The 14,618-nt window shown below is 43.5% G+C and overlaps 1 protein-coding gene across 3 annotated transcripts in view; it reads right to left on the bottom strand.

Annotated features, from left to right (window-relative positions):
* The window catches only part of MCTP2 (multiple C2 and transmembrane domain containing 2), a 765,697-nt gene that overhangs the window by 78,052 nt on the left and 673,027 nt on the right, over positions 1-14,618 (bottom strand). For all 3 annotated transcript variants that reach the window (XM_085644499.1, XM_085644501.1, XM_085644500.1), the window contains one exon: positions 2,987-3,096. In XM_085644499.1, coding sequence (XP_085500625.1) covers positions 2,987-3,096 — 110 coding nt within the window. The remainder of the gene's footprint in view (positions 1-2,986; positions 3,097-14,618) is intronic.

The raw sequence follows: 14,618 nt of genomic DNA, 5'->3' as shown, positions 1-14,618 counted from the left end.
GTGAAAGTAGTGCACCACTTGTCTATGTGGGTGGAAGTCTGGCCCGCTCACCACTGCTTTCAGTGGCACAAGCAGCCGGTCACTGGAATGATCACCAACCTGTACTGAGGATCACGGACGGGTGAGCAGAGGAGCTAAGTGCCAGGGAGCCAGATGTTCTTGAGCCCCAGGAGAAGCTCATCCTCTTAGGCACTATGAAGATGGGTGAGGAGCTGAGAGTGAAGTCTCAAGTGGCCCTGATCACTAGTAATCCGCTCCGTAGTGCCCCCAGAGCCAGAAGGATCAAAATGGTAATGGATGCATAAATGTCTTAGGCCCCAGGAAGCATCATTAGGTGGAAAATAAATAGTACATTGCCAGGTACTGCAGTAAAAGAAAAGCGCCTGTGTTGGGAACAGTCTGCCGAAACAGGAGCTCCAGTGGCTGTGCACTTAATGAGTGAAGGCTGTGTCTGCAGAAATCAACTTCTGGCCCAAAATGTAGTCGCACTCTGTATACTGGACCAGGTCCCTATGAATATCCCAGCGAAAGATGCAAGGCCACAGGGAAGGCCTGTATTGTCTCCTTGATGCTCCCCCACCGCACGGCAGTCCAAGCCTTAAGCGATCTCCGCCAGCAAGTCACTCCGGATGCCCCAAGTGCCACCTGGCATAAAAGTCAATAACATGCTAAATCGGGGGATAGGCCAGGTAGGCATCCACGGTGCAGCCACTTCTAATTGTTGGTCAGGGGAACTTGAGGCACTCAGAAAAAGTCACACCCTGGGTCCTCACCACTCCCATATGGAGCCAGTGACACTGGGTCCCAGTTAGTTTCTCAATCAGGATGTAGGGGGGAGCCAGCCTTGATGAGGTGATGAGGCCCCCACCTCTCTTAGCACCGATGAAGCAGGACAGGCACATGCATCTGAGCTCCACACAGCACTGTCTCACAGCAGGACCTGGGGTCCCACACTGAATCTCGTATGTGGTTGCAGCTGCTCACCTGATAATTTACCTCAGCCCCACCTTCAGTGTTGCAGTGCCCGGCCTCGGCCCGTTCGCTGCGGTAGAACAGACATCTCAGGCATGCGCTGCAGCTCTCAGCAACAGCGCAAACTGGCAAACTTGTGCCCAGGCAGGATCCACCATTTTGAAGCTCAGACGGGCTCCACTCACAGTCTCTCCAGCTGGCGCCGCTCCATGCAGTACTCTTGGCAGATTGATGCCGCAAGGGCTCAGGATGAGTTACCCCCATGAATATCAGACAGGACACCGCGTTGGATGGAGGCAGATGGCAGAAGGATCCGGAGCACTCCAAGAGTGTGACCGCCATCTTGACGCCACAAGCCATTCCCCGGCATCTCACTTTTCACCTATGTTATAGCTTGATAAGCTTTAGAAAATTTTCAAGAGGTAATGATCAAGTGTGGAGTACAGCGCTGGTTACTCTCTAGCATGATAGTTTCCTCCATTTCATGCTAAACTAAATGAAGATCAAGAAACAAATGGAAAAGGGACCCAAATCGGACAATCCAGAATGCAGTTCTTAGCTAAAGTTCCATAATTATTTCTTACTACATCATATAGTCCAATGAGAATAGATAGACTCGTTTATGAACTCATTATAACATTGCAGCAATTTGCTTTCTATAGAACAAGACACTTGTTTCAGGTGGTATGTTTATATTACCATACTCGTACAACTTAACAGCCCTGTATTGTTATCATTATTCTGTGTATTTCTTATTGTTTATTTTGTGCATTTAAAATCGGTTCAGTAGATTTACGTGAAAAATTGGGTTTTTGGTTGAGAAAGGTGCGAGCCCTTATCAAGCAATAGACACAATCCTTGCCAGGAAGAACCACAAAATTCACTAAATTAACCTGTGCTTAACCCTCTGGTAGCTTGGCACAAAAGCAGTCAGGCTGAACTTAGATTCAAAGTGTAAAGTATTTATGCAGCATACATTACAAACACAAGAAAATCCGGTGCTGATTTAGAAAAAGAGAGTAAAATTTTGTAAAATATTTGACACCAGAATGAGACAAATTCAATCAGAAGAACTGGATATATGAAGTTTCAAAGACTTAAGATAAGCATAGCACCTAAAATCAGAAAGCGCCACTCGCAGTTATCTGGGCATGACCGGGATGGAGCGCAGGCCAGATATAGGGACTGTGTTAGCCCTGCTGAAAGAGTTACCTTCTAAAGTCCAGCACGAAGAGTCCAGTTCACAGTGGAGGAGGTTCACGAGGAGAAGGGAGAGTATTGCAGATAGTTGTCGCTATCTACTTATCTGCTCCTCTACTTATCTTATGCTTCACAATTCAATGGCTGGACCCACCCGAAAAGCATCCTGAGCTACCTCCAAGTCTCCATTTACTAGGTAGTTAGCATTATTTCAAATAAACCATCTTATCAATGGCCGTATAATTGCTGAAAATGTTTTCAATTATTCTTTTTTCCTTTCCTGAGTCATAAAGATCTCCCTTAATGTCCTACCTTAACATTTAACAGCCTTAGAAAAGCGCTTAACAATTGCATCCCGAAACTCAAATTTCCTTCATATCACATTCTAATGCAGGAACTATCTTTTCAGATATTTGTATTATTACTGGACATACTGTAATTAAAGAATGTGGTATTGCTACCTAAACAGTTTAATAATATGTGATATTTTATAGAAATATAGGTCCTTTTTAATGCACTAATCCAGTTGAAAGGAATTCATTGTTTCTGATATACATGTTCATCTCAGTTTCTTTCCAGTGCCTAATTGCAATCTTGTTAAAAGAAAAGTGGGAAACCCAATCAACCCTTGACGGCTTGGGCAATTTAAATATTAGAAGGTATGTGAGTCTACAAGGGATTTACTAAACCATATATTTATGTAAATATATAATTGCAATCTTTGCACATAAGGATCACTCATTGAAATTGTTTAACAGCATACTAACAATGTCGTCATAAGCCTGAAATGGAAATTCAAAAAACCATAACTTACCCCAGATTAAAACAATATATCTCAATGGTATGAAATATAGGAGAACCGTGGCCACAGTGAATACTGTACCAGCAAGAAGAGACAAAAAGGGCATTGTCCAATTAAAAGTGCTGAAAATAAAGAAGGAAAATAAGATTAGATGATAGATTTAAATTATAACAATTAAAAATACATCAACTTAATCCCACACTCGAAATTCATAGTATAGTAGTCTCACTTTAAAACAAGACAGATTTAAGTGCTGAAATAGACACTAAACCTTGACACGGATAACACAGTTTGTAAAAGTATATGTAGCACCTAAGCATAAATGTTCACTTTAGAATATGATTCACAAAATATTTCACTGGATAGGAAGGTTTATAAATGAGCATTGAAGGAATATTATGCCTGAATAGCTAAACTAAATATGCCTATTATGAGGAGAGGATTGCAAAGGCAGGGAACAGTTTGAGAGAGATCTTCTTGATTGTGAAGAGTTATCGCCCGATAACAATGTGATATTTCCCACTCAGTCTCGGCAGAATAGTGGGAATAGCTTGCTAGTTTTTTTAATACAAAGATTTTAAGTATTCAAGCCAATCTGTCTGTGGGCTTAAGACCAGTGGAAGACCCTGGGATAAAACCACAAGTCAGGATGATTCCGCTATCTAAGGCAAAGTTGAGCACCTCAGAGCACATTTCTCAGTGGGCTTTGAAGGCCGTTAAATTTGGTTCTCTGCAGATCCGTGTCACCTTAAATTATTGACATCAGGGGCTGACATCATTAATCCTGTGGCCAATTTGATTTTAAATACATTATTAAGGATGGCCACAATTCCCAGGGTGTGGAAGCAGGCTAAAAAGCTTGCAGCAGATCCAGCTATCCCTGCCAACTATAGATAGATCTTCCGATTGCCTGTCTATCTAAACTTTTAGAGAAACATGTGAATAAATAGCTCTCCAGTTTCTTGGAAGAAAATAATTTGCTTCAATCTAGCCAGTCAGGCTTTAAAGACCGATATAGTACGGAGATGGTTCTGGTGGAAGTATCTGCATATATTAGAGGAACTCTGAATGCTGGGGGAGTGGCTGTATTAATCATGCTTGACTGATCAGGAGCATTTGATACGGTCCCGCACTCAATGCTGCTTCTTGAGGCCACTGGAGTAACAGGGCAAGCTTTGGACTGGATAACATAATTTCTAGCTGAGAGGAGCTCAAAGTCTAGAATCCTCCATGTTCTGCCTATCCTTGTAATATACTGGTGGGAGTTCATCAGGGCTCTGCCTTGAGCTCCAGCCTTTTTAATTTATGTCTTACCCCTCGGACTCAACTAGCAGAAGAATCTAGGATCTAACGTGATCTCCTACGTGGATGATACAAAAATGGTTTTCTCTTGGCATAAGGGAGTGGAGTTTAAAGGTGGACAGATTAAAACTTGCCTGACTGCAGTTTTACACTGGTTAGCTACGGCGCAACTCAAATGTAACAAAGAGAAAACAGAAATTCTCTTCTTTAGGAAGATTCCACCAGGTTTTTGGCAATCTTTTTGACCAGACAATGCTTTTCTCCCAGGGCCCCAGATAGACTCTGTTAAAATCTGGGTATTACATTTGATAATAGACTGTCTTTTAGGCCTCAAGTAAAAGTTTTGCTAGGCTCTTGTTTTGGGATTATGAGGTCCTAAAAGAAATGTGTACTGCTCTTATCCTTTTGAGCAAAGAAGAAGGCAATTCAGGCGCTGAGACCATCCAGAATAGATTATGGTAATGCACTATATTTTGCCTTACCATAGTACCCGATGGGCAAACTCTAAGGGATCTAGAATGCAGCGGCCTGTCTCTTGCTAAATGTTCCTATGAGAACACGGATTTCCCCACATTTGCATGCACTCTCTTGGCTGCCCTTTAGGGAAAGAGTCGAATTTAAGGCTCTAGTATTAGTACATGATGCCCTATATCAATCCAGCCCCTCCTACCTTAGACCCAGATTTAGTTTTCATAACCCCACAAGACAGCGGAGATCCTACAAAAAATTGTAGGCAGGGATCCCTAGGATTCAGGGCGTAAGAGCAGGAGGAAGGTCTCGAGCATACCCGAGGACAACAGCCTGGAATCAGCTACCTCTGGAGCTGCGGATGATGAGTGATGTGGCACTGTTTAAGAAGAAACTTAAAACTTGGCTCTTTGTGCAAATCTAAGTCTTTTTCAGATTCTACTCCTATTGCTTGTGCCAGGACACTCCTTGGAGTGGATGTGCGCATTGCAAATTGGAATAAAGGAATGCCAGTGAGGCTTACCCACGTACCAGGGTGGATATTCGCAAACATTTGCAATGAGCTGTCCATATTAAAAACACACATACAACTCTTCTAATAAAGTTAGGAGAGATTCTGTTACTATACTGAGACAGGACATGGAATACTTCAATTAATCATTAGCAGTATTTATGATATCATAGCAGTGTTGAAGATGGCACAACCTATGGTTACTTTATCTACACATTACTGCCGCATTTCAGTGGCTTTAGTTTGTAACTCTGAATGTACATTAACCTTGATTTTTTTAGAGGTTTTTTTTCTAAACTTATGTTAAGGTGCTGCTGCCAAGGCTAAACAGAACTTGACTTTATCCTTTTTTTAAGCGATTTTTCTTTTCATACACCAGTTACACATGCTACTTGTGCCTCGCCCCCTATTAACAACCAACACCTACAGCACACAGCCTTTGGGGCTTGTGAATTGGAGGTTTGCCGCAGGGCCTTGCCTAAGGCTAATTTATGCGCCTAAACCTGCATGCAACCTACTGCAGGCGGTAAACCCCCACTGCACATGCTGTTTATTATGTTATGATTTAACATTTATGTATATGCCAGAGATCTGGCTGGATAGGTTGTAAATACTGGTTGTTGATGTATATATGCACACTACCTTCCTTTTTGCACATCACTTCCACAATTCTCCTCATGCACTCACTACCCTTCCCCTCCTGCACCATTTTATAAAAATGTTCTAATTTTGAAATACATTGTGATGTATTGTTTGGATACAATCCAACATTGTGATGAAATTATATCACAACCAATCATGGTAAATGACCTAGTCGGAGGTGTCTAATTTTTGATAAAAATAGTAATGATCCTTTCATGTTCTATATGAAATTGCGATTGTTCTCCACTGTGACTTTATCTTTTTGTACTATCAATTACCCGGGTCCAGTGGTCCTTCGGGTCACCCCATTGCTATATAACTGTAATTATTGTTAGGTCAGAGATTCCATTGAAAAAGCTTTTCATGCTTCCTTCAAAATGTATGTGCATCTAATGAATCTGCATGAAATCTTGCCAAAAAAGTTCATCTGCTTTACATTCTTCATGCAGATCCGTCTAGCAGTATTATAAAAAAGGGCCTAAGGGAAATCATAAAAGTGAAATTTTAGCATGTTTACCCCCATAGAACTCTTTGCTTCTCACAGTAGAAAAAACAGATGAATAGAATTAAACTAAAGTTGGCATGAACATCTTAACATAAAGAATTACATTTCCCTGGTTTGGCCTAGCTCTGTTGAGTAGTTTATGTGAGGTTAGCCTTTAAAAAGTGCTTTCTATGGGCATGAAGAGGTTACATTTTAGAGATATCTAAATCTTTAATTTGTAGATTGTTAATGTGTTTGCTTTTAAACAACGGATTCACAAATCCAAGTTAAAACAAATAAAGCCAGGCCGCTGGACTAGAGCGATTTCTCTCCTGACGTCAATTTCGGAATCGCAGGTTAACCACGCTCTGACTGGAAATATCTGTTGGAACCACCATTACCCAAGAAGGTTCAACGAGCATATTGTTCGGAAAATAAATATAATAGAAAAAGGCATAAGGAAGCAGGGTGAATATACCTTGACCCCCTGGCCAAAGGGAATGCCCAGTCAATTGGATAGATCAGAAAAGTGATATTTATCACGGTGTTTGTGAATGCTATGCTAGATTCACATATTCTGGACCCTCCCTGGATCCTGTGGACAGTCCTGGAGCTTCAAGATTTGAAAATCATGGAAAAATAGAAAACAAATATATGTATTCACTGCACTACCACTGTGCTTTGTCCGTGGTCATATGTGGGGGTTGGCTACACACGGTGGGGCAGGAGCAGAGCCTGCCCATGTTCCAGTTTCTCCTACCAACCATTGCTGAAGCAGCAGTCCGCCCACAGGGGATGGGTCCCTGAAGCCTCTGGCTTTGCTCAACAGACATTGGCTACAGGCTCTGTGTTGGACACATGGCCTGGCCAGCTGCGGTAAACACCCCCTTCACAAAGCCAAACGCCATGCGTTGTAGGGGTTGGCTAATTGTGTAGGGTTGTGTGCAGAGTCTGGCTCCAATGGGATCAGTCCAACCTCAACTGCCAAGTCAGGTCCTCCCTGAACCGGAGCCCAAGCATCCCAAGACTGGTTTCTGTTGCAAAAGGGTACTAATCACATAAGACAGCAGGTCCTGTCAAGTCCGTGTTCACAACTCAATGCCTTAACTGTCAACTGCCAGCCCCTATATACATTGTCCCCACATTTAAAACATCACAGTACACAAGCCTACCTCACAGTTGAGTCGCACATGCGAATCATAACAAGTAGACACGGGTGCACACGACATACACGCTTGGGTCTCGTGTACATCAAAGGCTCAGCACTATTTGAAAGATAAAGACACGAGTAGGTGGCACGAGACCGACATAAATGTCACACTCGCGCACACTACTCGTGCACAATAGCACGTGTAACAGTCTCACCCTTGTTGTGGGCTCAACAGCTGGGTAAAGCTTGGTTCCAGTGACAGAGTGTGCATGAGACCCACGTTTGGGCATATCTGTCATACATAGGGCATCAAAAGCTATGCCCGGGTGATGAGTCCACGATAAGGGTGAAACCAGTCCTGGGTTGTTTTGTTTTCTGGTTTAGGGAGGGCCTGGCCTGGCAGTTCAGACTGGACTGTTCCCACTGGAGCTGTGTCAAGGGTGATTTGCATATGGGTCCAAACGGAGGTGGCATTGTGGGCAAAAACAATGGATCTGGATCGTTGAAGGATCTGCAAATTATTGGTCGAAATATCTCTACAATTACATCTATTAGGAACACAGACCTGTTTTTGCAACATTAATTTCTCAAAAGCTACTGAATGGAATTACACCAAACCAAACTAAGTAAAGTTCGAGTCTCATGCTAAGTTTGGAGTAATTATGTTCAGGGTATTTGTTGTAGCAGAGAGCAGAATTTCTCAATTGGAGTTTAAAATGGAACACACATTTTCTGACTGCTGCTACAGTTTTTCCCCTTTCAGGGCAGCTCTACACAAAACATGACATGGCTGTACTAAGCACTAATGTTATTTGATTGGAACGATGTATGTACATTTTTCAAAGGTATCGTATAAATCAAGTGTGCACTTCCAAGACATCAATTCCAGATGGACCCAACTCAGACCCCAGGACTGAAGGTCTCCAGATGTAGAGATGGATAAAAAGATCTCTGGCAAAGAGATCCCTCACATGGCCCTTGGGCACTGCAGTGCCTACCTAACGAGAAGCACAGCCCAAGATGAAGTTAGGCACCTTGGTAGGCGAGGCTCTCTGCCTCCTAATGGGATGCTCTGTGGCTAATGACAAGTCCTGGGGCCTGAGTTGAGTCCATCAGGAATTTTTGTCTTCAGAAAAGCACACTTGATTAATACTATACTATTCAGGGAGTATGTGTTCTGGACCAGTATTTCGTCTCGTGCCCCCTCAATTTATAGTTTTGAGGGGATTTGTCAATTGTGCCAAAAGGATAAGTGAAGAAAAATTACCTTTTGGATGGAAAATGATACCTAACCAGAACTACACAGTTGCTAGCCGCTATGAGATATATATATATATATATACACACACACACATACATACACATATATATATATGCCACGGGTAGTAAAAGATGCATGTAGATAGATGCATAGTAATCATGCATCTAGCTCTCCATCTAAAGTTCTCGGCTACTGGACTTTAGATCTATTGATTACTAAGGCATACAAGCCTGCATCCATATATTGCTCTACCCACCCATCTATCTTCTTAGGCCTGTGTGTTTTGGCACACACTTTACTGTAAAGAAGCCCGCACACGCACACCTGCTGTCTGCCTGTCCATCTCCCAGAACCATTTCAGCTCTTTCTATTGTTCCCAATGAACTCACAAAGGAATACTAATTTTGCAGAAAGCCCGTAGGTATAGGGCTTTACTTGAAATAAGTGTCTGACTGTAAAGCACGATGCACGGCGGAGAATGCTGAGTGCAATCACGGGGGAGGGGAGGCAAGCAGCTGGGGAGTAGAGGATAGAGAGGATTTCTTCCTTGAATGATTTTGAAAGATCAAAACTAGGAAAAGACTGGGTTGACAATTAAAAGACAGGCATTTTAGGTTCGGAACAAGTCAGTTGGGAACAAGTCAAGTCAGGAAAAACATTGCTTTTATGTAGTTTCTTTTGGTTACAATGCAGAATGCATTCTTGGCAGGCATCACTGAGGCGCACATTTATATTTAGGATAAGTGAAATCTTTCAAGAAGCTGTACTTGACAGTTTTATTATTTTACCCCCCACTATTTATCCATTTTATGCTTTTTAAGCTATGATGAACAGAGGAAACACCATTTTAGTACAAGTGCAGAATGACAACGCTCCCTGCTGTGTTAAACATGCAGTGCACGTCCCGCCTATCCGAGATAACAAAACAACAATCCAGTCTCCAAAATCAACGCATTGGTATTTTTACTTGGAGTGTAACTTCATTCTGCAACTCATTTAGCGCGCTCTCAGAAGATATCCCCCTACTAGCACGTTAGGCACCATGAGCAGCTGTGAAGTGATTGAGAATTCCCCGGTTATTAAACGAAGACTATAACACAACGATGTTTGCTTAACAAAATGAAAATGGGTGAACACAGAAAAAGGCTGAATTTCTAACTCCCGTATAAGACGTGAAAGAAGTATTTGCAATGCAAGAGGTCTGCCATTATTTTAGAGTTAGAGCTATTGGTGTTGTAATGGAAATGTTTTTTACTTATGTGTTTTGGAGTGGATGTATGTGATGGCAATTGTATGTTTTACAATGAATCTAAAAGGAAGTGCGTTGATGGTCAGATCTGGTGAGTGGGGCAGGCCAGCCACTATGTGTGCCATGTAAATATAATGGGAACACTAGTTAAAGAGATTATGTGGGGCCGTGCATGTTCCAAAAGTTATAAAGAATCACCCGTGGTTAATATGCAAGAGTTAAAGCAAAAGAACAACTTGCAGGTTGTGCATTCTACGAATGAACTGCTGTGAGGGCACACCCGGAGTTTGTGTTCACCAAACCTGAAAGGATTATAGGAATGATACATGCAAGTTCCCTATTGTGAAAAGAATGCCTGGGGTATGTAGTCCGCTATGTGAGCGTAGTGAATATGGTGGGAACACCAGTCGAGGTGATGCACACTGGTTGAAGTGATCCAGTGGTCCGAGTAAGATTCAAATATTGTTAAAAAGAATCATCACACGAGGAGCAAACCAAAAAGTAAAACAAATTGAAAAAGGAACAACCTGCAGGCTGTGCCTAGTACAAGGACGATGATGCGTACTGGTGTGGTAGATGATAAACGTAGTTTCACAGCTATCTTAGAATGGTGTTTAAACCTGTGGCATGTCTAAGGCTAAAATATATATTGTATAATCAAATCCGCATGTACAATTAACTTCAAATCCACATCCGTCCACAAATACACCACGTCTACGCTGCCAGTACATGCGGTTAGTCCTGCCAAGTACCACGCATCATGCGTTAGACTAACGCATTTCAGTGTGGTGCTCCGCATCACCGCACTGAAATGCATTGTCACGCATTACAGTCATAGCACCTTAACTGTCAAGTCGTTCACGCTGCCTACTATGTTAAAATAAAGATGGAGTGTCTGGCAGCGCTCTGTGGCATGGGTGCGCATCTCCCGGAGGCTTTGGGGCTCAGCTGGCTGCTACACTGTATCAATATTACAACAAACAAATGATGGACGGAATGCTGACAATGCAGACATTCTCCCCCAGTCAAGAGATCTGGGTTAAATCCATCGTTCTTTTGCCCACTACGCCACCCCAGTTTAGACATGGCCATATGCAAATCAGTCTTGACCCTGTGCCTCATGGGAACAGTCCAGCCCGAACTGCCAAGCCATGTCTTCCCTGGACCGGAATCAAGCATCCTAGGACCGGTTTCTGGCTATCAGCCGTCATCAGCCAGGATAGCTTGACTCCAGTGGCGTAGTGAGCACGGGTCCCACGTCTGGGAAAACCCATCCCACTTAGGGCGAAAAGCGTTACAACAAACAAATGATGGACGGAATGCTGACAATGCAGACATTCTCCCCCAGTCAAGAGATCTGGGTTAAATCCATTGTTCTTTTGCCCACTACGCCACCCCAGTTTAGACATGGCCATATGCAAATCAGTCTTGACCCTGTGCCTCATGGGAACAGTCCAGCCCGAACTGCCAAGCCATGTCTTCCCTGGACCGGAATCAAGCATCCTAGGACCGGTTTCTGGCTATCAGCCGTCATCAGCCAGGATAGCTTGACTCCAGTGGCGTAGTGAGCACGGGTCCCACGTCTGGGAATACCCATCCCACTTAGGGCGAAAAGCGTTACAACAAACAAATGATGGACGGAATGCTGACAATGCACACATTCTCCCCCAGTCAAGAGATCTGGGTTAAATCCATCGTTCTTTTGCCCACTACGCCACCCCAGTTTAGACATGGCCATATGCAAATCAGTCTTGACCCTGTGCCTCATGGGAACAGTCCAGCCCGAACTGCCAAGCCATGTCTTCCCTGGACCGGAATCAAGCATCCTAGGACCGGTTTCTGGCTATCAGCCGTCATCAGCCAGGATAGCTTGACTCCAGTGGCGTAGTGAGCACGGGTCCCACGTCTGGGAATACCCATCCCACTTAGGGCGAAAAGCGTTACAACAAACAAATGATGGACGGAATGCTGACAATGCAACATCATTTGTTTGTTGTAACGCTTTTCGCCCTAAGTGGGATGGGTATTCCCAGACGTGGGACCCGTGCTCACTACGCCACTGGAGTCAAGCTATCCTGGCTGATGACGGCTGATAGCCAGAAACCGGTCCTAGGATGCTTGATTCCGGTCCAGGGAAGACATGGCTTGGCAGTTCGGGCTGGACTGTTCCCATGAGGCACAGGGTCCAGACTGATTTGCATATGGCCATGTCTGAACTGGGGTGGCGTAGTGGGCAAAAGAACGATGGATTTAACCCAGATCTCTTGACTGGGGGAGAATGTCTGCATTGTCAGCATTCCGTCCATCATTTGTTTGTTGTAACACACTATCAATATAGCAGGGGTTTCCTGCCACGGCGTCTCTCCGACTGACCTCACCTCGTGTGATGCAGTCAGACCTATTTAGGCATGCAACGGGGATGTCACCTCCTGCTAGTGCTGCCGCCGGCTGCTGCAGTGGTTTGTGAGACTGGGAGGGTGCCTAGGTGATTGGAGCACATCACACAGCGCAACTTGCACCACCATGGTTGCTGTAAATTTTAAATGATGACCATCACCCTAACGTGAACTGCCGAGGGAGTGCCGCTGCCGCAGCCAGGACTGGACCGAGGAGGCGGCCGGCTCACCACCGCGGTAAACTCATTGCCGTGATTCCGACCTCGCAAGTCAGACAGTGAGTGCTGCAGCCAGCCGAGTGTGTGTGTTAATTTGGTAATTTGACGATGGCCGACGCCATATTGGTTTCTGATTGCACTCTCTTCAGTGCACTTTGGGCATAATCTGCTACTACATTGCTAACTGACTGCCAATTTGATTGTTTTAAAAAGATGGGTGGCGGTGAACAGTAGTTCTAAAGCATGCCTTTGCTTTTCTGAATGATTTTCATGACTGCGGAGCCACGTATGTCCCAGGGAAATACCTACTGCGTAGCAGTCTGGCCTGTACGGAAACCCACATAGAGTGACAGACCTGTGGTTGTGAAATAACAGTAGAGGCCTTTTATTCACGCCCTGCCACGGGACTCTTCCGCCCACACTGGCACAGTGGTAGCTGATGGATGAGCGGTGACCCTGGCTCGGCCTGCTGCCTGTCTCTAACCTGCTCTTCTATCACTGCTCCTACCCCAGCCCTCAGTACACTGACCAAGCCATTGACAAAGATGCCCAGGCAGCCCCTCTTCGAGAACCGTCTGATACACAGTGTCTCAGAATTTATATACAATGCAGTGGAGAATAATCATTTCTTCATTTGCATAATATGCTAGAGAGGGAACCACGTGCCTACAGTGGATCATACGAAAACTATAAATATGTAAACATGTTTCTAGGCCAGTTTGTGAGCTACATTTCATCCTGCCTCTTGGATTCTTGAGATATACTTCCATCCTCTTCTCTGTTGCTGCTAGCTTTCCAGGTTCATGTTTCTCCCTAGTTGTGGGGAAGCAACTGCCTCAAACATACTTGTAAATGTAGTGGTGCAGGAGAAAGCGCTTGGCGGCCTCAGTTTCTGATGCTTTGAAGCCGTTTTAAGATCGTATTAGAGTTTTTTCGTTCCTCAAATAGGTGTAATTTCTGTAATTCATGTTTCCCTTGTCTTCACTGCTTGATTTTTGATTGCAAGAAAGTGTCACTCATAGTTGTTGAATGTCTTATAAAAATGTCACACATAAGCAATCAAAAACCTTGGCAGCTATGTGTGGTCCTACTGAGATGCGCACAATCATGTACTCACACACTGCTCCACACACCCATCCACGAGTAACAAATTAACTGAAACTCCAAATTTTTCCCCACTAGCAAAAAAAACCCAGTGAACTGGAGTCTTATCTGAAACTAATTAGTATCTCAAAACACCACATAAAGTTTTAATAACAATGGTTGGACGTGAAAAAGATTTCAAAAAAAGGTTGACGAGTGTGTGAATCACTATGACCCACCACAGGAAGGCAGGAACTTGGGGAGAGCAATGAATCCACGTTAAGAGATTGGCACAAAATGAGGAAGGGAGCCCTTGATGGACCAACTGCGCTAATTTGGAAAATGCAAAACTCCTCCCAATTTCGGTGTAGGTTAATAGTAGAATAGGCAGGTTTCCAAAGTTTACACTAAAAGAATGGGATGCTCAAATTTCTTGATATTTTAATGTTTAATACTTTTTTATACAAAGTTTGGCAATAAGCAACTCAAACGACCATGTGTTTCCTGACCTATTAATTAATTTATCGTTTAAGTAGGAATTTCCCAATATGTGCTACCATATTTATGAGATGAAGTCGAAGGCTGAAATAAATCTTGACTTCCAGTTATACGATAATGTAGCATTCTTCAAAGCTATCAATAGTATACTTATATCGCAGTACTATTTAGAGGGCTTACACCCAAGTTGGCATTTTGCAGCATCATAACCAGCATGGACAGGTTCATGAGCAGCTAGCATTGGTACATTACCTGATCCCATAACTGAAACCCCTAACAAACCAACAAATTGAGTAATAATTTGCCAAACAAATGTTGGCTTGAGTTGCTTTTTGTCAAAATTGATATCAAAACTATTAAACAGTAACATATGAAAAACTCG

The sequence above is a fragment of the Triturus cristatus genome, chromosome 3_1, assembly GCF_964204655.1.
Source record: "Triturus cristatus chromosome 3_1, aTriCri1.1, whole genome shotgun sequence".
NCBI lineage: Eukaryota > Metazoa > Chordata > Amphibia > Caudata > Salamandridae > Triturus > Triturus cristatus.
Note: the sequence above shows the minus strand (reverse complement) of the source record. Positions and strands in the feature narration are given on the sequence as shown.